The sequence below is a fragment of the Vicia villosa genome, unplaced genomic scaffold, assembly GCF_029867415.1.
Source record: "Vicia villosa cultivar HV-30 ecotype Madison, WI unplaced genomic scaffold, Vvil1.0 ctg.000320F_1_1, whole genome shotgun sequence".
NCBI lineage: Eukaryota > Viridiplantae > Streptophyta > Magnoliopsida > Fabales > Fabaceae > Vicia > Vicia villosa.
This window is the reverse complement of record NW_026705142.1, coordinates 450,576-474,389: the sequence shown is the minus strand read 5'-3', so window position 1 is coordinate 474,389 and position 23,814 is coordinate 450,576. Positions and strand designations below refer to the sequence as shown.

Here is a 23,814-nt window from a genome sequence, read left to right as displayed (position 1 = left end):
GAAAGGAATGTGGTATATGCGAGAAAGATGATACTCATTTGTAGCAATTTTAAATTACTGTTTGTTAAAATAATAATAAGTATTAGAGAGATTTTTTGCTTATATTATTCAATTAGTCCAACATCCTACTATACTTTTTGGTATAGAAATTGACATTTTAACGTGGGTTTACAACTCTTGACCAAATTGCATTTATTTTATTTTTTAAAAAAAGAAAATAAAGGGTATTTTAGGAAGTAAAATAGGCCAGCCCAAAAAGGATGTATCCCCTTTATATATAGTTATAGATTTATTTTATTTATTAAAAAAAGAAAATAAAGGGTATTTTAGGAAGTAAAATAGGCCAGCCCAAAAAGGATGTATCCCCTTTATATATAGTTATAGATATAGATATTTAAGTAACTTCTAATAACCACTCTCTATTAAATTTTAAATACTTAAAAGTAAAAGAAATTAACTACCCAACGATATTGGAGTTATAAAGAATAGAAGTTAACTTTTAAACCTTTCACATGAATAACAGATGGAAGTTACTAAGAAAACTATTATTTTTAAATTGCATTGATTTTATTTATTAAAAAAAGAAAATAAAGGATATTTTAGAAAATAAAGGACGTATATTCCAGTTGATAGTCTCAAGAGTTAAGGGAGGGTTCCTACAAATAAAGGCGCTTCGGGTGATTAAGACTTATGTGGGAAAATGTACATGAAAAGTCGAAGTGAAGGTACGTCGAAGGAGCGTGTAGGTCGAATCAACCATGATGTGGATCAGAGGTAATGGTCAAAAGTAATTTTGTCGACCACAGAGGCTTCCCATACTTGGCAAGAATTATCATGATTATGTCCTTGACAAATGCAAGCGTCGAAGCTAAGAGCGGTTGATCCGTAAAGAGCCAAAGGCGAGAATTTTCAAATTTCAAGATCACAGGAAGTTACTTCGAGAGGTCGTGCGTTGTAGGCGCCAAATATATGGAGAGATCTCATGAAGCAGTTGTTTTTAGTTTCAATTTCAGTCGTAGATTGCTTTAGGCAATTATCTTTGTAAATTACTATAAATAAGTCATTCTAATGTAGAATTTGGTGTGTTCGCTGGTATATTCAAACTGCTTGCCAAAACTCTGCTCAATTTCCGACTTCAAGAAAAAAGAGTTACTAAGTGTTTGATGTACGTGAATCACCACTTTTATTTCAATGCAAAATCTTTACATTTCAATTATTTACTTTGAAGTTTTTACGTGTGTTTTATTCATTGATCAGCATTCATTCTACATTTTCGTGTACGTCGACACTCTTTTGGTTACATGTCTCGAGTTCACAAAAGAGTCCGTCAATCCTTACTTTGTGTAGAACAAACCTGAATTCACGACCTTCTGTCGGTCACGAGTCACCATAATAGGTCAAGATCAGTGAATATCTAGATTTGTCAAGTTATTACGTTTAGGTCTGTTTCCATGGGTCACGAGTTACCTGTCGGTCGAGCCTAATCCATCGTGTGGAAAGCCGTTGTACTTGTTCCTCTGGTCTTAAAAAATCGTTTCTTAGGCTAACATCATCGACGGAACTGGTACAATATCAAAACCTTAGCACTTGTCTCAAGATCAACTGGTCGATCTTGCAAGTAACCCTTAGTTTAGGACTTTGGGAGGACCAACGGTTGTTTACCAATTTTCACAGTAAACAATATCATTATAATCAAGTTATAATAATAATATTAGCCTAATAAATATATAAATTAACACCTTATTTTTATATATAAATTTAATAATAATAATAATAATAATAATAATAATAATAAAGATATTTATTTACAATTTATTTATTACTTTTTATGATAAAAAAAATCATTTCATAAACTAATTTTCAAAAATATTTTTTTAGTTAAAAAAATACATTTTGTAAACAAAATTTCCAAAACAATTTTAAAGTTAAAAATTATTTTATATATAAATGATTTTTTTTATCATAATTAGTTATTAAAATAATTTTTATATTTGTGATTTTTTTTTAATTTTAAAAAACTATGTAATTCAAATTTTATATTAAAATATGAATATAATAAATAATTTTATTTTTAGTTGATCTCTTTTATTTTAAATTTTTGTTGAATAATTATTAATGTTTTTATTTTTCATATAATCATAATTGTTGTGTATTAGTTAAAATTTTAGTAATTACTAATAGGAAATTTATCAAAAAATAATGAAATTTTTTTAGTTTTATTTTATAATTTATAATTGAAATTAAAATAGAAATATGAACAGTATAATTATCATTATTATTATTATTCATAATTTACAAATTATATTAATTTTAAAAAATTTGAATTAATCAATATTCTAAATTTTTAAATTTTTTGAGACTTTTTCGGATATGCATATCCAAAAAAAACTGACAATTTATTGAAGTTTTTTCGAATATGCATATCCGAATTAACTAAATATCCAATTTTTTTGAGTGTTTTCGGAAATACATATCCAATTTAACCAAAATTCCAATATTTTTTTGATGTTTTCGGATATGCATTTCCGAAAGATATTTTGGAGTTTTCGGCAAAGATTTTCACGGAGTCTATAAAAAAATTGTCTTATATTTTCATCCCTATCTTTCTATCTAATAATAGAAGCTCGTGTTCAATTTTGGATTTGATAATAAATCATTATTTTTTCAATCAGAAATAGATTACTTCTTTTCATGGCTCAGAAAATAGACAAGATGTATTAAATTCATCCTTCTCTCATTGCTTCAAGTAGAGATGAAACATCAATTTATATTTCGGAATATTCTGAGAACAAAATTTACAGTAGCCGAAAGATAACACAATGTAAAAACTCTACCCAAAGTTTTCTATGTACAAAAGCTATAAGATTGTGTCAACACGTTGAGTACTCCATGTCCATCAAACGAGAGAGAATCTCATCACAACTTGGCCGTTCATGTGCGTCTGCCCAACAATCTGTAAACAAAAATGAAAAGAAAAAATGAAGTTGAACCAGATGAGTATAAGTTTTGTCATCAAAATGTGATTAGAGAAATATAGTGGGACCTGAAATCAGCCTGCCTAGTGGACCTTCAGGAACCTCCAATCTGGAACCCTCGTGAGCAACAGAATAAACCACCTGATCAAAAGTAAAAATGATAATTTGATACAATGAAATGCAAAGTAGAAATAGAAAACACTGGAAAATGAATAGATCATCAGTTGAATATACCCTTTCAGGTGGTACACCTTCCCATGGTCTGTTCAAGTTGTACAACTCCCACAGTATCACCCCAAGGCTAAAGATGTCGCATTTTTCATCGAATGGTTCATTTCGGATGAGTTCAGGAGCCATCCATTCTGGAGTTCCAGCTGACGAAGAATCTCTGATTGGAGACTCTATCATTATTCTTGAAAGCCCAAAATCACAGATTTTCACGGTCCAATGCTTGTTCACTAGACAATTTGCACTTTTTAAATCACGGTGTACAATCTTCATACGGTGTATGCACATCAAACCCCTACATGTAACCAAGGTGTACACATTAATGTTGACATATCAAATGTAGTTTCCAATATTATGAGAACAATTGAATGATTAAATTTGAAATGAGGCAACACCTCACCCGATTATGATTAAAAACAGGTAATAGATGAAATTCGTTGACACCAATGGCCTAACAAAACATAATTTCAATTAAATAAATATTGCCTTGACTCAAATGGTAGATCATTTGGCAATTGATACTACAACAATTTAACTTACTCACTTAGTGAGGTTGGATACATGGATCAAACGCACCGATATGTTCTAGTATATATCACACTTATATCCAACTCATTAATTTCTAGATCTTAACTGTTCTTATAGGTGTTACCTTAACTAACTCTCTAATATCCAACGCAACACACTTATATCCAACTCATTAATTTCTAGATCTTAACTGTTCTTGTAGGTGTTACCTTAACTAACTCTCTAATATCCAACGCAACGCAACATCATCATTTTTGCTACGCTTATTCCATTCTTGTTTTGGTTCTTTACCGCCAAACCCTTCATCCCAAACAATACCACCAGTCTTACAATTGTAAAATAACTTTTCCCTTTAGCTTGTGAGATACTTTTGTATCATATAACACCTCCAACTCTCTTCCATTTCAACCACTCTACTAAAATTCAATGGTTTAAATCTCCTATTTATTTGTTGTTTTGCACTAAAGATCCAAAATATTAAAACCGTATAACTTATGGCATGATATGATCTCTAACTTTCACATATAAGTTAGAAATGCGTCGCGTTATGCTAAAATTGCACGGAAGTCATACGTATCTAAGCCTTGTCTTTAACCTCCTATTTAATTCCTCCCTCGACTCAAAGGAGTACTATATCATATCGAAAAAACAAAAACATGCTTCTTGACGCTGACTAAAATATGTGATGGCTATGACTCTCAAAAGTTTTAAGCATTTCACTAAAGTTTAATCCTTCAATAATTTGCCCAATTTTGTATATATCTCGTATTCTTATAAATCATAATTAAAGTGATTCTTATCTATTAGTCCAACACTATTTTGACCTTATAATCTCGTTAAAAAGTCGAGAGCCACCTAATACCCGTATCTCCAAGACTTTTCCATACCATAATAGGTATGTTGTCCGTATTAGAGTTTGACCTAACTCATCCTTACAAAACCGGTTGGTAAGGTGAGGAGTGTCACTCTATATAACCTTTTTCAATACTCTATCTCCAATCAATGTGAGACTTTAGAATCTTCTTAATACGCTCCCTCGCGCCTAGCATTCTTTTTGGACTTGGCGCGTAGATATTAACAGTGGGCAGCCCATGGCCCGATCGATAGACTCTAATACCATATTAGAGTTTGACCTAACGGCATCAATCGGTTTTAACCGGTTTTGTTAGGATGCGTTAGCCTAACGCATCCTAACAAAACCGGTTAAAACCGATTGATAAGATGAGGAGTGTCACTCTCTTTCAATGCTTCCAAAGACACCCCCTCGCGCCCAACATTCTTTTTGGACTTGGTGCGTGAATATTAAGCGTCGGCGGCCCATAGTCTGATCGATAGGCTCTGATACCATATTAGAGTTTGACCTAATTCATTCTTATAAAACCGGTTGGTAAAGTGAAGAGTGTCACTTTATATAAACTCTTCCAATGCTCTATCTCCGACCAATGTAGGATTTTAGGATCTTCCTAATATGCCTCCCTCACGCCCAGCATTCTTTTTGGGTTTGGTGCGCGTATATTAAAGATTGAGTTAAGTCAAACTCTAATAATGTAACAAAAAAAAACTTACAGTTTCATTTTGAGCGTAATGGTTAAGTTTTTTGCTAACTACTACTCTGAAGCTATTAACTTAAGCATTGGTTAAGTTTTTTGTTAACTACTACTATGAAGCTATTAACTTAAGCATTATACGTCATTTATACAATAGATTTCAAGATATGTTGCATTGTGTCTCTAAATCTTATATTTGTTATGATTTATGGTTCACGCAACAATTAACAGTTCAAGCAATTTGAACCGTGATTGGTTTTTAAAATTAATTGGAAAAGGAAGACAATAAGTCATGGAACACAGACAATGATTTACAGTTCAAGCAATTTGAACTGTGATTGGTTTTTAAAATTAATTGGAAAAGGAAGACAATAAGTCATGGAACACAGACAATACAGTGATTTCTCATGTGAAATTGAACGGAGAGTTTATGAGATTGATTGGAAAACATCAAAGCAGTTATGTACGTGTAAAAACTGTTTAGCATAAATGCCAATGAAGAGTAAGATTCTGAGAAGGTATCATAATCATAGTACTTACTTGCACATGTCAAGTATCATCTTGCAGTTATAGACGTGAAGAAACTGTTTAGCATAAATGCCAATGGAGAGATAAGATTCTGAGAAGGTATGCATAATCATAATACTTACTTGCATATGTCACGCATCATCTTTAGTCGTCTCCGCCAACTGAGCTTTTTCTTCTGACCACTCAAATGTATCAAGTAATACAATGATCCCATCTCCATATATTCCGTAACCATAGATAAACGTGGAGGCTTTGTGCATGCACCAAGAAATAAGATAACTGCATATAATTTTATCACTATATAAATAACACCTATACTGAGAGGGAAAGATGCTACATGATATATTTATGTAACCAAGCTTGCATAATATAGTAATATTATTTTTTATACTTATCAGTGAGGAAGATTTTACTAAAGAACAATTCATAAGCCCTTTAATTAATTACAATATGTATAAAACAAATATGCAAGATCGATGTGAAATCCAAAATTATGGAAGTAAATAGTTAAAATGTTGGAAAATACCATTAGGATGTCGGAGTCGGCTGGATGAGAAAACAAGAACATAAATTCAAAAGAAAACAGAAGGAGTCAGAACATGTTGTGCACAACAGAAGAAGGCTAACAAGCTGCATATCAATAACCAAATACCTCAGAATAGATATTTCATTACAGAAATCTTCCATGTTTTCGGCGGTTAAATCTTGCTCTAGAAAAACCTTTATTGCAACATCTGTACCATTCCATATGCCACGAAAAACTTCTCCAAAGAAGCCTGAAAAAGAAAAAAAATATACATAAATGCTCAAGCAATGGTTAACTATGGCATTACTACATCATCCCTTAAGAACAAGCCTTTGAATTAGCATTTGATCATGTACCATAACCATGCCAAAACGATAAATCTATTTAGTTTAAAGCTGAATAGCAGTTCTACGTAAAATTGCACATGGCACATAATACTCCAATTATTTCTAACAATGCAAATCACCTCAAGACATTCCCTTCTTGTATCTATTGAAACTTAACTTGAAAGAATATTTCTTGCATACAACGAAGAGGTATGTACAAGTATTTATATACATGAGAGACATAATATGAACATGAATAAGATCCTATCATGCTCCTAGTGCGTTAAATTTGTTGAAAAATAAAGGATATGGCATCACAGCTTCAGTTGTATTGTGTTTTAAATTATTGTACTAGACTAAACGGGGGAGACAAGGGACCGAACAAAAGCTAAATGTTTGTTCCTCCCTAAACCATGGGTCAACTTTTTGTCCCAAGAAAATGCTATCTAAAATACTTTTTACTTTCCATTCAAAAAATATTCTTTCATATCCTGTTGAGGGAAGGGGAAAAGAAGGGACATATGGTGGAACCGTATGGTTAAACTACACTACGGAGATTCTATTATATAAGCTAAGAAACAAACTATTATACAATCAACAACATTATTGCAAGAGAATATGCTAGAATGAAATATTCTTATATATACAAAACATTCCAATATTTAAATATTAACACCCACCCTCAAGTTGAAGTTGAAGCTTATAAATTAAATGCACCAAATTTGCTACATATAGAACTGATTCTAGGACCTCGCAGGGATTACAATATCAGCCAATTGATCATTGGAATTGACAAAGCTTGTGAGGATATCGCTTGATTCAATCTTCTCTTAGATAAAATGACAAGCTATCTCAACATGTTCGATCATCACATGCAAAAATAGATTTCAGGCAATATGCAATGCAGCTTGATTATAAAAAATTAGTGTCACTGGTCTTGCCTCTTCAAATTAAAGCGCTCTTTGAGTAACTCTTTCAACCAAATGAGCTCACTTGCGCTCTTTCATTAACTCTTTCAACCAAATGAGCTCACTTGTTACAAATGTTGTGTTACTAATATTGCCATGTATTATGACTGAGCGTTGGATCCTGCAACTACAATTTATTTCTTACCCTTCCAAGGTATCAAGTTTCCTCCAACAAGTACAATACCCAAAAGTGGAATACCTATAACGGATGAGCCTACTCAATCAACATCTGAGTAGCCATATATCATTGTATGTCATTTATCTTCATAAATGACCCATTTTCCTAGAGCATATTTGATGTATTTCAGAATTCGGATTACAACAACCATATTCATAGTAAATGTTTGGACGAGTGGTTGTAGATAGTTCAATTTTCCAACCAATCTCCTATGTAACCTTGAATCTAATTGGGACTCACTTCAATTCGTAGAAATTTGACATTTGGATCCGTAGGAGTATCAATTGACTCAGCATTCAATAGACGTGTTTCTCCAAGAAAATCCATACCATATTTCCTTCATGAAATTACAACACCGTCCTTGAATTGGGCTAACTCAGAATTCGAATTTCAACATCCATATTCAAAGTAAATTATTAGACAAGTGATTGTGAGATAGTTCATTTTTCCGTAGTTGAGGCTCACTCTCCTATGATACCCTAAATCTCCTAATATGGATCCAACATGATGTTCCTCTCTTATGTTACCCTAAATCTAGTTGAGACTCACTCTGATTAGGTAGAAATTTTACATTTGGATCCATAGGAATATCAACTAACTTGGCATTCAATAGACTTGTTTCTTCAAGAATATCCATAGCATATTTCCTTTGTGAAATTACAACACCATCCTTGAATTGGACTAACTCAATACCCAAAAGGTACAAAGTATACCAAAGTCTTTAGTCTGCAACTTATTAGAAAGACGTTTCAACGGGAGTATTCCAAATTGACCAGTACCAATTATGAAAATATTATCTGCATAATCAATAAGTTGCGCCATTTGAATTGAGTGATGATAAAATAAATGAGTGGTCAAATTCACTATGAATCATACCAAGCCGTTGTGCTATGTGCCAAATCTGTCAAACCAAGTTTGAGGAGATTGTTTAAGACCATAGAGAGACATCTGTAGCTGATATACCATAGTTAGCGGCGTCCACCGAGCAACAAACCCAACCCAGGTGGTTGCTCCATATACACCACCTCGTCTTCAAGAGGACCATGCAAAAGGAGCCCAACATTTGTCATTTTGGCTACAGGTGATGAAGTATCACTATAATCCGACCCAAAAAGTTGAGTATATTCCTTGGCCACTAATCAAGCCTTAAATCGATTGATCTTACTATCTGAACCAACATTCGTCGTATAAAACCAATGACAACCTACTAAAGACTCCCAGGGGATAGAGGAATCATTTTCCAAGTATCATTGGGGATAGATGAATCATTTCCCAAGTATCACTGCTTTGAAGTGCACGCATATTGTTAATCATTACCTACCTCCCCTCGGGATGGGATAACTTCACCTGGAGATTTAGGAATAGCAACAAGAGCCATAGAAGACAAGCAAGTATAAATGCAAAGGAGAAAGATGATGCTAACTCCAAGTAATATAATGAGGACATGGAATATGAATAGGACGTATACTTTTACAAATAGCAATAGGAAGATCCAGAGTTGGATCTGGTAAAGGCAGTGGTGGCGGAGGAGAGTCTGGATGCCCTCATAAACAGGTGTTGGAACATGCACAGCAGACTTAGTTTTTAATTTAAAATAAAACTACTCATAAAAGAGAGTAATTCATATCTATTTTTATTTAAATGACAAAGTGCAGCAGGAAAAATCATCAACAGAAGTAATAAATCTTAAACTAGCAAAATATATGCATCACATACAAAACAAATTACATCTAATCTCACAAGGTGCAAATCATATTACTTTTTACTATGATAACCCTGAGATTTAAAACTTACCGATCCCTACACGAGTTCCAACAGTTAACTCTGAGAAGTCAATATCCCATCCTTCATATGGCAATAAAGGTTTGTTATTGTACATTTGAGACTCAAGTACTTTATTCCAGGTCGACTCTGTTTCATCATTAACTCCATATCTTGATAGCTCACTTCTCTCAGAAGCGTGACTTCTATAGTCATGTGGTGAAGATGGTAATGACGTTGCCTTTTGTGATGTTACTTGGTCACGCTGAAAAGAATATAAGCTAGGCCTTTCATCATGACCATGATGGAAATTAGACACCTGCAATTACACAACGAGAATCATGCGTAAGATATTTAAATTAACTGAAAAAAGAAAATCACCCTTCTCAAAAATAAAAGGGCCAAAACAAGTTTCATGTTTTAATAGAATAGCTAATCCAACTTTTTAAAGACCACAATAATAACCAATGACGATTGACAAACATAATTCACAAGACACCAACTTCAATGCAAACATGAATTTTAAATGTGTTGAGTTTGGAAAACCACAAATAGACCCAATGCAGGACACCAGCACAAAAGAATGCCAGTATGGAATTAATTTGTCTCAACTTCTGGCTTAGATCAAAATTATTTAAATTCAGAGTTATTAAGTGTTGAGAGAGAAGAGAAACAAAAGGCCTGTGATGAAATCTTTTTCAAAACTACACAATGATGGATATTCTACATACCAAGACACATAAATCCAATCCAAAGATTTACAGTTACCTATATTATTGATTTCTCGTAAGTAATTACATAATTATAATACAACACATAATAAACCCATAATTACCCTAAATCACGAGGAATTAGCAAATCAAATCGTAAGCCCACTGACTTTCCTATAGAAGTCTAGGATGGTATCAAAAATTAGGTGGTAAGCCAAATTACCATACTATCGCTCGAATAGATATTGTTATTGATTCAGCGGTGATTCAATTTCATCAGCTTTCTCATGTAATCACTGAGAAGTAGTTGTTCTTAATTTGAGACATGTTAAAGGATCTTATGGTCAAGGATTATTGAATGAAAATGGAGCTCTTTCCAAAGTTATTGGTTACTCATATACTGATTGTGTTCGAACTCCCTCTGGTGGACAATCTACTTCGGAGTACCATGTTCTTATAGAGGGCTATCTCGTCATCTCGAAGAATATGCAGGAGATTATTTCTAGATCTAGATTTGAGGACGAGTAATAGTGTGTTATGGCCTTGGTATTATCTAGACTCTAGAGTCTAAAGCAAGCAACTAAGTCATGAATTGAAATTTATTAAACGAAGTTGTTTTGCAATCATCAAGCAAGATGCTCATCATATTGCTTTGGACCGGACCACAGATATTGAAGACAAAGGTATTTGAGCAAAATATTAAACAAAGAAACGAATCATATTTCTAAAGGTAAATGCTACTTTATTTAACACATAGTTATAATGTGTGGTTTTCTGTTTGTTGTATTTCTTAGGATAGGTATTATTAAATCCGGTTTTAACCTATAAATCCCCCTCAAATATATTTCTAAAGGTAAATGCTACTTTATTTAACATATAGTTATAATGTGTGGTTTTTTGTTTGTCGTATTTCTTAGGATAGATATTACTAAATACGGTTTAACCTATAAATCCCCCTCAAAAATATAGTATTAGTGCAGAGTTTCGATCATTATAGAACACCAGTATTATTTTTGCAATCTTGAAGGATAAATTACAAAAAGTCTATTAAAATGATCATAATGCATTCTTTTCCAAAAAAGAAAAGAAAAACAGCCATAGAATCATGACAGTATATTGCTCTTTCTTGATTGTGTGATGAAATCAAACCCTAAGAGTAATACCGAAGATCTTTTCTTGTTCTAAATTTATCCATTGTTTTATTTTATGTTTCCATGGTCCTCTTTTCTTTTTTGTAAGACATAATAAACCACCAAACCAATGTCATATATCCTTCAAATGGCCATGAATTCCATCAGATTGAAATCAGTCTTTCAAGTACTGTTCACAGTTCAAAAGAAAAAGAAAGTACGACCTGCCTCCGTCTCATAAGACACTTAGCTATGTGCGGTGGTTCTTAAGAAAATAATTAGATGTGTTGATTTTAAGATAAAATTAGTATCATTTACTAAATTGTCTTTATTAATTATAATTAGTGGAGTAGTTAAATGGAGTGAAAGTTAATAAATAAGGGTATAGTACTGGAAAAAATAATCAATGTTGTATTGATATCGGAAAGAGACATAGAAAAAGTGTAAATGAGACACTTCTTATGAGACCGAGGGAATAATAATGTATACTCCCTCCATTCTCTTTTATAAGCAAATTTTGACTTTTAGATTCATTCAATAAATAATATATTTAGACTACATATAAACTAGATACATTAAATATTCAATGAATTTAAAAGTCAAAATTTGCTTATAAAAGGGAATGGAGGGAGTATTACACAAAAATTCGAACTGTATCAATTGGCAAATGTCATCGGGACTATCAAGAGTTCAAACAATAGGTCTCAGATATAGTTTTGAAACATGATAGAAGAAATGTTCAGTAAGATGCTGAAGATTCACAGGCAGAGAAAGAAGGTTTCAATAAAAGTATGCTCCATTATTAGCAAAAAAGAAAAGACATACTTTTTTCTGAAGATTTGCATCACTAACTATATTGTTTGGAGAATGGGACAATGAATTATCATCCACTCGCTCTCTCATAAGACGATTTTGCTTTAGTGTTTCATTCATTGCACGTACGGCCCTGCAATGAATAGATCAAGAGTTATCCGCATTTGAAATACTTATAAATAAGCACAAAGATAACATTCATTATTAATACAACAAATAACCATGCAGATTGAAAGTTTTATATAAAGGATCATTAATGTACCTAACATAAGTATGTATTATAATTTATAAGCATGTATTCTCGGCATTAGTTACTTAGCAAGCAAGGCAGGAGCAAATAAAATAATAGCCCTCTACTCATAATAATCTATCAAATTAGTTCATTTTGAAGTTGAGCTGAATTACAAGTGTTGGAATTTCTGCCTTCATTGAGATCCACCCCTAGTCTCCTAAATTACGGCATTTGGCTTGCCTTCATTGTAGTCTCCAACACCTTTATTGTGTTGGATTTGAAGCGGTGGATTTAGTCCCACATCACTTAGAGATGTGGCATGTGAAGTGTTTATAAAGCTTGGAGAGCCCTCACCTTACAAGCCGGTTTTATAGGGATAAGTTAGGCTATATCACTTGTTGGGCTTCCCGCACCGTCCACGCTTCGTGAGGCCCAACACCTTTATTGTGTTGGATTTGAAGCGGTGGATTTAGTCCCACATCACTTAGAGATATGGCCTGTGAAGTGTTTATAAAGCTTGGGGAGCCCTCACCTTACAAGCCGGATTTATAGGGATGAGTTAGGCTATATCATTTGTTGGGCATCCCACACCGTCCACGCTTCGTGAGGCCCAACACCTTCATTGCAGCATATGGCTTGCCTTCAATGCAGCCTCCAACACCTTCATATTGTGTTGATTTGGGCAGCCCTAACCTTACTAGCCGGTTTTGTAGGGAAGAGTTAGGCTCAACTCACACACTCTAAAAATAAGAACAAGCAAATGCACTCAGGACCCAAAGCCTGATTTTTTGCATATAAGCATTTATAGAAAATATGAAATCGGTTGGTAAGGAGAGGAGTGCCCCTCTATATATACTCTTTCAATGCTCTATCTCCAACCAGTGCGTGGATATTAACGGTGGGCGGCCCATGATCCGATCGATAGGCTTTGATACCATATTAGAGTTTAACATAACTCATTCTTACAAAACCGGTTGATAAGGTGAGGAGTGTCCCTCTATATATACTTTTTCAATGCTCTATCTCCAACCAATATGGGACTTTAAGATCCTAATACAAACAAAGCTTAAGGATTTAATCCTCTACTAGGTCGTCTATCTCCCTCCCTATGACATGCCCACATACAAAATCGGGCGATAAATATTGCAACTAAAGTGTCTTGTATTGCACTCATGCGAATGCATCACACATCACAAAAAGCAATCTCCAAATTTCCTTGGTTGAAATAGATTAAGAAAAAGAAGATTAATTCAATAGGATCGTAACCCCCACCCACACACTAAAACTTGACAGGTCTAGGGGGATGAGATGTATTATGCAACCATAAATACCCTAAAAGTCAGGAGATGGTTCAGTGAACAAAACATGTCTGTAACAAGCAAGCAGCAGCAGCATATTCCAACTTCAAATGACACAAGACATTATGTTTGCACGTATGTTAACTCCAGCCTCCAAGTGGCCAAAATCTTATGAACCTACTCAGACAGATAAAAATAACTAGTCCTCAGTCTCCTGACCTAATCATCTGCAACCATTCATGAGTGATGAGACCCAAGAGAGTTTTTTTCCTACTGTCCAATAAGATTTTGTGAGTAACACTTAGAAATTTGTAACAGAATCCTTTATTAACCTAACAGAAAACTTTTTCCTACTGATCAATAAGATTATGTGAGTAACACTTTGAAATTTGTAACAGAATCCTTTATTAACCTAACAGAAAACTCAACAACTAACTAAAAGAGAAAAGGAAAACAAAACTCCTAATCTTGAACAATCTAATGCAGAATATAACATGTTGAAACTTTTTGACAAATCAAGAGTTGATTAACTAGATACCTTCGCAAGAGCATATTTAGTTAACAGAAAGATCAAGAGAAATTATCACCTTTAAGACATGAAGGAATTGACATGAGCATTCAAATGTCCAAAAAACAAACGGAAACATGTTGAAGACAACTAGCTAAAAAATTAAAAAAGCAGAAATTTACTCAATTTCAAAAGCAACACACAATGCAAAGGGCGACACACTCCACAAAGAAGCAAATACAAATCCAGAAGCTTTATGGAACAACAATCAACCTTACGATATCATCCCCAATCTCTGGCGTAATGCTGATGCTTCGTCTTCGTATTCTACGAACTTCTGATGAGGATGCACCATCTGATCTATAGCTGGATCTGAGAAACGAATAAGCACCTCATAAGTCATTTATTTACACAATGAGATGATAAAGAACAAGGACAAAAAAATTGGTAGATAATTCCACAAATGTTTATAGCATACAGTAAACAAGGGAAAGTAACTGTCAGCCAACATAATCTTATCTTATATTCCTTAAAATCCCATCCAATTTAACAAAACTATTTGAAGCGGAAAGAAACACTCACATCAAGGAACATAAATATGAAAATAATGTCTCAAAGCAACAACTTGAACAACAAATTTATGAGCAGAGAAAAACAAATCTAGAGTGATGATAGTAAAGGTGATTACAATTTACGTCTTTCTTTTTTTCTACTTTTATTTACTTGTTTAGGCCTTGTCAGTTTTGATGGAAGCACTTCAGACTTGAGCTGGTACACTTTGAACGTGAAGATATTAAAGATGAATAAATACACAAGCTTTTAAGCAAACCTCTTACTTGTTTACAATATTTTGTGGCCTCTACAAAAAATGCAAATAACTAAAATATCAAATTTGTAGATTCCATAGCTCAAGTGGATTCCTCACAAACGAAAAAAAGGATCTCATGTTTCATAAATTTGTTTCGATGAACTTCATCATAGATTTTTCTTTAATGAGTTTGATTACGCCTCAAGTAGCAAATCAATTGATAAAGGACTGCGCATACGATTTGTGTATATTACTATGTTTGCATCATATAGGTAAATATTAGTTATCAGTCACATAAATTGATAATTAGTTTCATAATAATAAAATAAAAGTGAAAACATGACATGAAAGTACAAGCTTGGATAAAGAAAAGATTGTTAGCAAATTGTTTTTATTCAAACATAGTAGCAATCCACAAAAACAAATAGTTAGCAGCCAATCAATAGAGTGCAAATTCAGGTGTATTTGTACATTGCCAAGGTTTGTGTTCACAAAAGCTTGTCTCTTTTAACTTTTGCCAAAACCCAGGTTTGGAAATTCCAAACACCAGACCAAATAAACTTATAGTATGATAATGCTGACAAAAACATGCAAGGCCTTATAACTAAACAGATATTATAGAATATAAGCAAACATTAAGGGGCCCCTAATGGTAAAAACCTTGATGTAGCCTGGTCATCGGCAAAATCTCTAAATTCTGTCCTATCGCCACTAAGCATGGACCGTGCACGTGCTCGAAATGATGGATGTTCTGGACTGCAAAATCATAAATATTTCAAACATCAGAAGACAGACCATGAACTTTTAAATTTTTAAGTTAGTGCGTACAATTTAGAGATTGTTTAAGTACATTCCCACTATATGTTAAAAGACAACATGTACATGGACAAATAAGGAACACAATTACCATGTTGTAGCTAGAAATATTGGGGGAAAGCTACACTTGAAAGAGAAAGTTAGGGCATCAAGTATCATCAACCTTTAAAATTTAGCGAGTTAAGTTAATGATGCCCTTTGAATCAAATTAATGGTGGATACACCTTTATATGCTTAGTTTAAAGACAAACTGCTTTTATAGAAGGCTTATCCAAATATGTGAAACACGAATGGACTCGCAATAAATTTAAAATTGTTATGTGTGATTTTTGGAGATTGCTTAGATACCATTGCCACTAAGTTCACAAAATTATATATATATATATATATATATATATATATATATATATATATATATATATATATATATATATATATATATATATATATATATATATCAGTTAGAAAGACAAAACTGACATGTCCTAGTTACAAGTTGTAGTGTCAATAATATCTAGGCTCTATCAGCAGTATAAAACTTCAGATACTCAGAGACCAAGAGAAAAAATGCAAATCGGAGTCAAGATACCAATATTGCCATACAAGATAAGCGAAAGGCTGTATATAAAAAATCAAACTAAAATCTTTAAACTTTTAAGAACCATGATTGACAAAGTTTAGAAAAACAAAACAAAGGTTAGGAATGATACAGATTATGTGTACTGAACCAAAACCTAGCATGCATATTCATCACTCCAAGAGAAATAAAAGGAATTATGAATAACCTTGAACTAGCTGTCCTCTGCTCAGCAATAACCTTTCTCCGACTGCGCCGACCAAATGAAGTTGTAATATTGGGTTCACTATGAGACAAACTGAGATAATTGGCAGAATCATTTAACAAGAAATAGTTAGTACAGTGCATTTTTAAAGATTCTAGTAAAACAGAGTTTCTTAAATATAAAAAATTGACCCTAACAATAGTGAAGCTGTGAGTGAAGAAGAGATGAAAACAATAGGAAAAGGAGCACGAAACATATCAGGATAAGCAATGGGAAATAATACCTCAAACTGCTATTTGATCGTAACATCATATTTCTCAGGGAAAGGCCTGTTACATTTGAAGATGCTTCAAATCTTTTATAGAATTGAAGGTTTTCCTCCTTCTCAGTACTGTAAGAGGGGACAAAGTAGACCAATATCAATCAGTTGACAACTCTAGTAGCTGGAAGAACAGTTATAATGATAGAGGCCTAAAGGTTTTGTACCTATATTCTCACAATTCACTAAATGAAATACAGGAAGGATATATTTTATGAGATGTTCAATGTAAGATCAACTTCACAATTGCATGGTAAGTGCATCATTAGCGGTTGAAATCAAAAGTAGATAGCAAAAGGATTTATGAGTTATGATACTTTTAGGCATCTGAATTTCACTAAATCTGATTTTGCTCATATTCCCATTTGCAAATGTGTTATCCTCAGTTATTAAACTCATGTTTGTTATAGTTCAAGTCCCCAATCAGTTTGATTTAGATATTGTCATACCATTTTGCTTCACATATTCTCTTTGCTAACTGAATTTGATGATCTGGAGATTATGTAGCACAGTATCACATGCATCTATATTAATCTAACAAGAGAGCTTAATTGCAGCAATTGAAAACTACAACAACATTGTACAATTGAAATTAGGGGGACCAAAATCAAACTGAGGGGAAACAAAACTATAGTAAGCCCAAACAACAATAGCAACAGTTTTCAAACCTGTTGAGAACTAACCTCTCTGAAACTCCAAATAAAGGACTGTTTGGTTCTAACGGCGAATCACATGAATCGTTTTCTGCAGAATCACTCTCTCCTGCTGCGGATATATGACTCATAAAAACTGCCTTTATTGATTTTGGTAACAATTGACCCGGAAATCGCATAAGGTCAACCAGCATTTCAGTCGAATTTAATACAACTATAACAGACATATGCTTGTATGAATCTACGCATTCAACAGCCCTGTCATTTGGCAAGCCCTGGTAAAGAAAACAATGGTACAAGACATATTCTTCAAAAGTAAAATAATAATGGTGAACAAAATTGAATAACGACAACAACATAACAACATATCAAGTCCTTATCTTGCTAGGTAAAAAGAGAGAAGTAAACTGGTAAACAAGATTGAAAATTTACTAATAATTCTTTTCACTAGCAGGTAAGAGTATTATTACTCAGTATGGCACAGAAATTGAGTTCACCAACAGAAATCAGAGCTTACCACCATTAGTCTGCTTTCAAGACCTACAGTATCAGCTAATACTTTAAATAAGATAGCTCGAGGACGACATGAACCATGCTTTATTTGCCCCAGCATCTGGACACCTCGATTCTCAAAAATGTGAGAGGTTTCATCGAACGCGGCTTTTGCTGGACTTTCCACACTGGGTCGCTTATAAAAATCAGAAACCTGTCCAAAAAATAGAGTCAAAATAAATGCAAAACATCTTTAAATATGTTTAGCAAGTAAACTAAATAATAAATGAAGGCAGTTAAAAAAAGGTCATCATACGATTGATTTAATCCCTGTAATGCCCATCAAAAGACCTGGCACTAATAATTATAATGAAATGATTTCTTCAAATCAAAGTTGCAGCTGGCTAAAATTCGCATAATTGAATGGAGTAAATACATACCAATCCAGCTATCTTCTTAATTATTGCAGCTGGATTTGAGTTTAATCCTTTAACTAATGCCACAATCAGTTGCTTCAACATGGATAGTTTTTTATCTTTCTCTAAATCCACGAGAATGATATCGGCTCTGTAACCCTCTCCGTCCAAAGCATGAAGCTCGTCCAAGGTAGGAATACTATCAAAAAGTTCTTTGAGTCTTGTCTCCTGCACATTATCAGAAATTAAATAATTAGGATACAATGAGATGAAATAATCAACACATTCAGAGTCAGGACACCAGTCACCAGCAACAAACTCAAACAACACATGCTATAATCCATGAATGAGTAGAGATGTTATCGAACATCATAAAACTAAAAGGTAAAAACTGCTTGACAGCTAAATACCAAAAAGAACTTTTTAAACTAGATAAATTTGATAAAGCGTGCTAAAATATACCCAGCTACCATCAAGAACTTGCATCTGATCGGTACCATTGCTATTATGGTCCAAGCTCTCAAAAATTGCTGAACAATACTTCCAAATAAAATATACTGTGACCAGAGCTGAGTTCCAAAATATACTGAATTTTCTGTTTGTCAAAAATTATGGAATCCTTAACAAGCCAAGCCGAAGCTTTATTAATATTTAACAAGTCTAGCCCAAGATTTTAGTTAACCTCGTTTAAACAAATGGGTCAATCTCAAGCCATTCATTTTGTTCTTAAGCCAAGCTCAGGCGTTAGGTATTTATTCGGCTCAACTTGCTTACACCAACTATCTATATTCACATAAATCAATGTTCTAAACACTCATATAGACAAACAAACAAAGACCTGGGTTCACAACGAGGTCTTCTTAATTTGATTAAAAGAATTGTCAAGAGATTCACATTGCCTAGAGATATGGCTTAAGTGGTGCTTATAAAGTTTGAGAAATCCTCACCTTTTAAGCCAGTTTTATGAGAATGAGTTAGGCATGGAGCCAATTTTAGGTTGTTATTAGAGCTCATCCTAAATTTGTTATTAGTCCAAGATCTCTTCTAATCCACACATATTTGTCTGCACTTTGTATGTGAATCCTAGGTATGAGAGGATGTGTTAAGATCCTTGTTATTACATGGGCATTAATCCATACTTCAAATGTTCAGTTCTGAGCGTTGATGTGTTTGAAGTCCCCCATTGGTTAGAGATATGACTTGGATAGTGGTTATAAGGTTTGAGCATTCCCCACCTTACAAGCCTAGTTCAAAGTCCCCCATTGGTTAGAGATATGACTTAGATAGTGGTTATAAGGTTTGAGCATTCCCCGCCTTACAAGCCTAGTTCGTTGGAATGAATTAGGCCTACAGCCCAAATTCTAAGAAGAATTACATGAAATTATTTTTGACTGGAACTCAGCCCCATCCAGATGCATAAACAACTTTTGTCATTTTGACATCGTAGCTTTGGAATAGATACTGGTGAGGCTGCGAAGGGTATTTGAACCATTTCATATGCAGAAAGAAATATAAGTTCTGTTAGAATTATTTTTTGGGAAATATCTTAGAATATATTTAGATGAGCTTTAGATTGTCTCGGTATATATTGTGAAATCAATTGGTCATCTAATTGAGAAAGAAACCTAAGAAGATGTTTCTTAACTTCATATATATTTACCCAACTGTTTCCTTATGTAATATGGGTTAATATTCTTAGTATACTTAGAGGTTTTGGGCATTTTATTAGTAATACTAGACTAATACTTGGACCATTAGTTTAATATTTGACAGTGTGTCGTAATGCACAGCACCATATCAATCTAATTAGCCTTTGCATTGCATTAAGAAGGTAATGTATAAATTAATCCTCACCGGAATGACTGAATAAAAACCATTTGGTATTGGTTCTGAAAGCATTCCAGTGCGCCAAAGAATTTGTGATGCTTTCAGAGGTGACAAAACATCTTTGTCAGAGTATCTAGAAGATTCTTTATTAATTACTGTCTCATCTTGAGAATCCAAAGCAACAGATCCAAATTTTTCAACAAAATCTGAAGGCCACCATGATACGTTGACATTAGATGACCCTTGTTCTGACGGCCCTGCATCTTCTCGTGTCTCCTCCATGTTCTTATATATTTGGAATGAAAAACCATTTCGCAACACTTATTTGCCCATAAGAAACATATTCAAGCTAAAGGAAGTTCTTAAAATACAAATTATTGAAAAATTTATACAGCAGCTCCAACTGTCTCAGCCTGAAAGCCATTTAACCTGCATAATAATAAAATAATAAGGTATTATGGCATACTGTAATGAAAGAACAAAATCAGCAATGTCAAGGGATGAAAATATTCAAAATCATTTAATAATGTGAAACTGATGTATTCACTGCCAAAACACGGTAAAATCACCAAACCAAAAAAAAAAAATTACAACTATGTTAAAATCTCCCTAGCTCCCCGCATATGAGTCCTGGGAGGCCAATGAAACAGTCACTAAAACTATCCCCAAAACAAGCACACGAGATAAATTTCAGAGCTGATGTCATAATTACCATTTAATAGCGCAGCCCAGAACATAAGGAAGCAATGACTATCTCAGTCCAAAACATCCGTATCAAGAGGAAATCTCTCTGTGCATTGTGCAAGTTGTTTTATTTCCGACATTTCATCTACATTGGTAATGTATGTCCTACAAACATCGAATACCAAGGTTGTCAAGATCGAGATCTTGACTAAGATCGGGAGGGGTTAGCAAGATCGTAACACATAACCTACGATCGGGAGGGGTTAGCAAGATCGTAACACATAACCTACGATCGGGAGGGGTAGCAAGATTGTAAAACGTAAGATCACAATAAAAAACATAAGATTTTACTAAAACTTAATAAAAAAAACAATACTAAAATAATATTTATTACTTGGACAGATATAATTGGGGGAACCCATAATTTAATACTTAGCCAGATATTATTGGCAGTTTTTTTTTAACTCGTTATTGGGAACTTAGACAACTTTATTGTGACAGAGGTAATTTAAACCATATTATTTATTTGTTGTTGGGCCGGCCCATTTAAAAGCAAACGTAATTCTCTTTATTCCTTTCTACATTTTTTTTTCATTCGTGACTTCACTGAAATGCAATTTTACTTACGATCAAGATCGCTAGCAAGCCGTGGGACCGTAAAATCGTAAGATCTTAAGATTAAGATTGAGATTTTGATAACATTGAATACAAAACCAATATAGACGTATCCAACCCCCAGTCTCAAAAGGAAATAGAATTTGTATTAAATTAAAGCCCACTATCGAGACCTTCTATAGACGATTTCCACTCAACACTTTCCCATTAATAACAAACACAAAGGAGTCACCATGGCAAAGAACCCCACGTCAAAAATGCGCCTCTTGTGACACGCATACACATATGAGGAAACTTCTCTTTAATATTGGGGATGAGATGCGCACTGAGTTATAATGGGTAACTATGAAATGTTCAAATGAAAAACCATTATTGCGAATGGTAATTAATCGGCATTAACAACTTTATGTTAGTGCTAACCGCATACCTCTCAATGCCATGTTTAAGTTACAATTGTAAATACAAAGTTACAAACACCATTGAATCCATGCTGCTAACTGCAGACCTCTCAATGCCATGTTTAATTTACAATTGTAAATACAAATACCATAGAATCGACGCCAGAAATAATTTATAGTTCATATATTGGTTTTAAAACAATTTTCTGATTTTTTACAGGTTCTTGATATAATCCTCGAAAGTGCTGTGGCAAACTGTGATTCAATCATCACACATATGCTCAACAATGGTTAGCACTTAGCAGTACATATTGAAAACATTACAGGCAAATCAAGAAAGAATCCTCTAACTTAAGATCAAACACTGCCGCCAACGTAGGATATATTATCAGTATCAGTACTATAATTACTCGTTAAAAGTCGTCATATAGCTGAGCTAATCGTTGCACATCCAAGAGATCACTCGAAGCCTAAAACAAAAGTTTCCAATGTAAGCCTCATATTGCTTTGTTTTATATGACAAAGATAACCTCCTACTCGTCCTCTTTTAAGTAACTTCATTTCAACCAGTATTCTATGTTGGTTAACTAAATATATAAATATTCTCTTGGAATCCGAGCATTTAATTCGTCAAAAGTCAAAACTTACAATTTTGTTTTTTCCATATTTAGACAACTTAACATTTACCCTACACACATGTCAGCATGACCCTGAAATTCATGCAATTTCCATAAACAATTCCCCATCTAAACCAACTATTCTTCTTTTCACAATACAGAGAGCTCCAATTTTTTACAACCATTTCCATGTATTTGGTTATTTGTGTATATATGTCTATAGTTCAATCAGTATTGCAGTGAAAATCATAAACAGAAACTATCTAATATAGAAGTTAGCTCTCGTAAATCAGCGATCAACACCGAAAATCGCAACACAAATTGAATCAATCAAACGACTTATCAACATCACGCAGAGACTCAACTCAACACAATTCACTATAAATCATAATAAAAAAGTTTATCAAACAATCAATGCGGACGGACAGAACAATGCTTGAACTGAGAATAACGCGAAGTGAAATTGAAATCGCAATCAATAATACGAGCAAGAAAATCGAAAATAGAATGATCGGAAAAGATAAAAGGAGTGGCGAATTCACCGTCGTCCAGGAGTAGATCGAAGCATTTGAGTCCGAATCTGAGTAGCGTTTGAATCTGGATTAGTTTGTTATGGAAAGCGTGGAATGATCGATACGCGAGCGAAGATACCAGAATAGAGAGAGAAAGAGTGAGAGGAATTTGATTATTTGGGTTTTTTGTTTTGATGAAAGAGGGGAATGAGGGAGAGCGATGGGCTTTTTGAGAGGATGGATGAAATGGAAGTTGAGGAAATGAGAGAGTGAGTGGGTCACGTGCGGGACGAGAGGGATCTGGGGACCTCTCCCAGACAGCCAGCTAAGCAAAAGGGTTTGGTTCACCAACATCCACAACTTCTTACGCGTCAATACGAAATACTACGCCTTTTTCCCTTCTCCCAGTAAATTGTTTATTTATTGGGAACTTATAAATAAATTTCTTTACTATTTTATTTTATTCGATAAATAGCATATTAGGTTGGATCAGAACGAATTTTATGTGATTATTATTTTTTATTAAAAAAATGTGATAATAATAATATCAAATGAAAAAAATACATTAAATTAAAAGTCTTGTATTTGATCATATATATATAATATTTGATATGAATAT

At 33.6% G+C, this 23,814-nt stretch overlaps 1 protein-coding gene across 3 annotated transcripts; it reads right to left on the bottom strand.

Annotated features, from left to right (window-relative positions):
- Nucleotides 1–2,715: 2,715 nt before the first annotated feature.
- Nucleotides 2,716–23,494, bottom strand: LOC131626755 (serine/threonine-protein kinase EDR1-like). Of its 3 annotated transcripts, XM_058897595.1 has the most exons (18): nucleotides 23,226–23,492; nucleotides 21,082–21,218; nucleotides 20,397–20,798; nucleotides 18,567–18,770; nucleotides 18,152–18,340; nucleotides 17,665–17,909; nucleotides 16,946–17,053; nucleotides 16,666–16,755; nucleotides 15,725–15,820; nucleotides 14,530–14,628; nucleotides 12,231–12,351; nucleotides 9,599–9,884; nucleotides 6,459–6,582; nucleotides 6,333–6,352; nucleotides 5,929–6,085; nucleotides 3,210–3,498; nucleotides 3,044–3,116; nucleotides 2,716–2,953 (listed from the first exon to the last, which is right to left on the bottom strand). In XM_058897595.1, the coding sequence occupies exons 3-18, from the start codon at nucleotides 20,649–20,651 to the stop codon at nucleotides 2,871–2,873; spliced, it is 2,439 nt and encodes an 812-aa protein (XP_058753578.1). In that variant the 5' UTR covers nucleotides 20,652–20,798; nucleotides 21,082–21,218; nucleotides 23,226–23,492; the 3' UTR covers nucleotides 2,716–2,870. The 3 variants fall into 3 exon arrangements, with proteins under 3 accessions (XP_058753578.1, XP_058753577.1, XP_058753579.1); XM_058897594.1 differs by lacking the exon at nucleotides 21,082–21,218 and having other exon boundaries at nucleotides 23,226–23,491; XM_058897596.1 differs by lacking the exons at nucleotides 2,716–2,953; nucleotides 3,044–3,116; nucleotides 6,333–6,352; nucleotides 21,082–21,218 and having other exon boundaries at nucleotides 3,360–3,498; nucleotides 23,226–23,494.
- Between the last annotated feature and the right edge of the window lie 320 nt (nucleotides 23,495–23,814).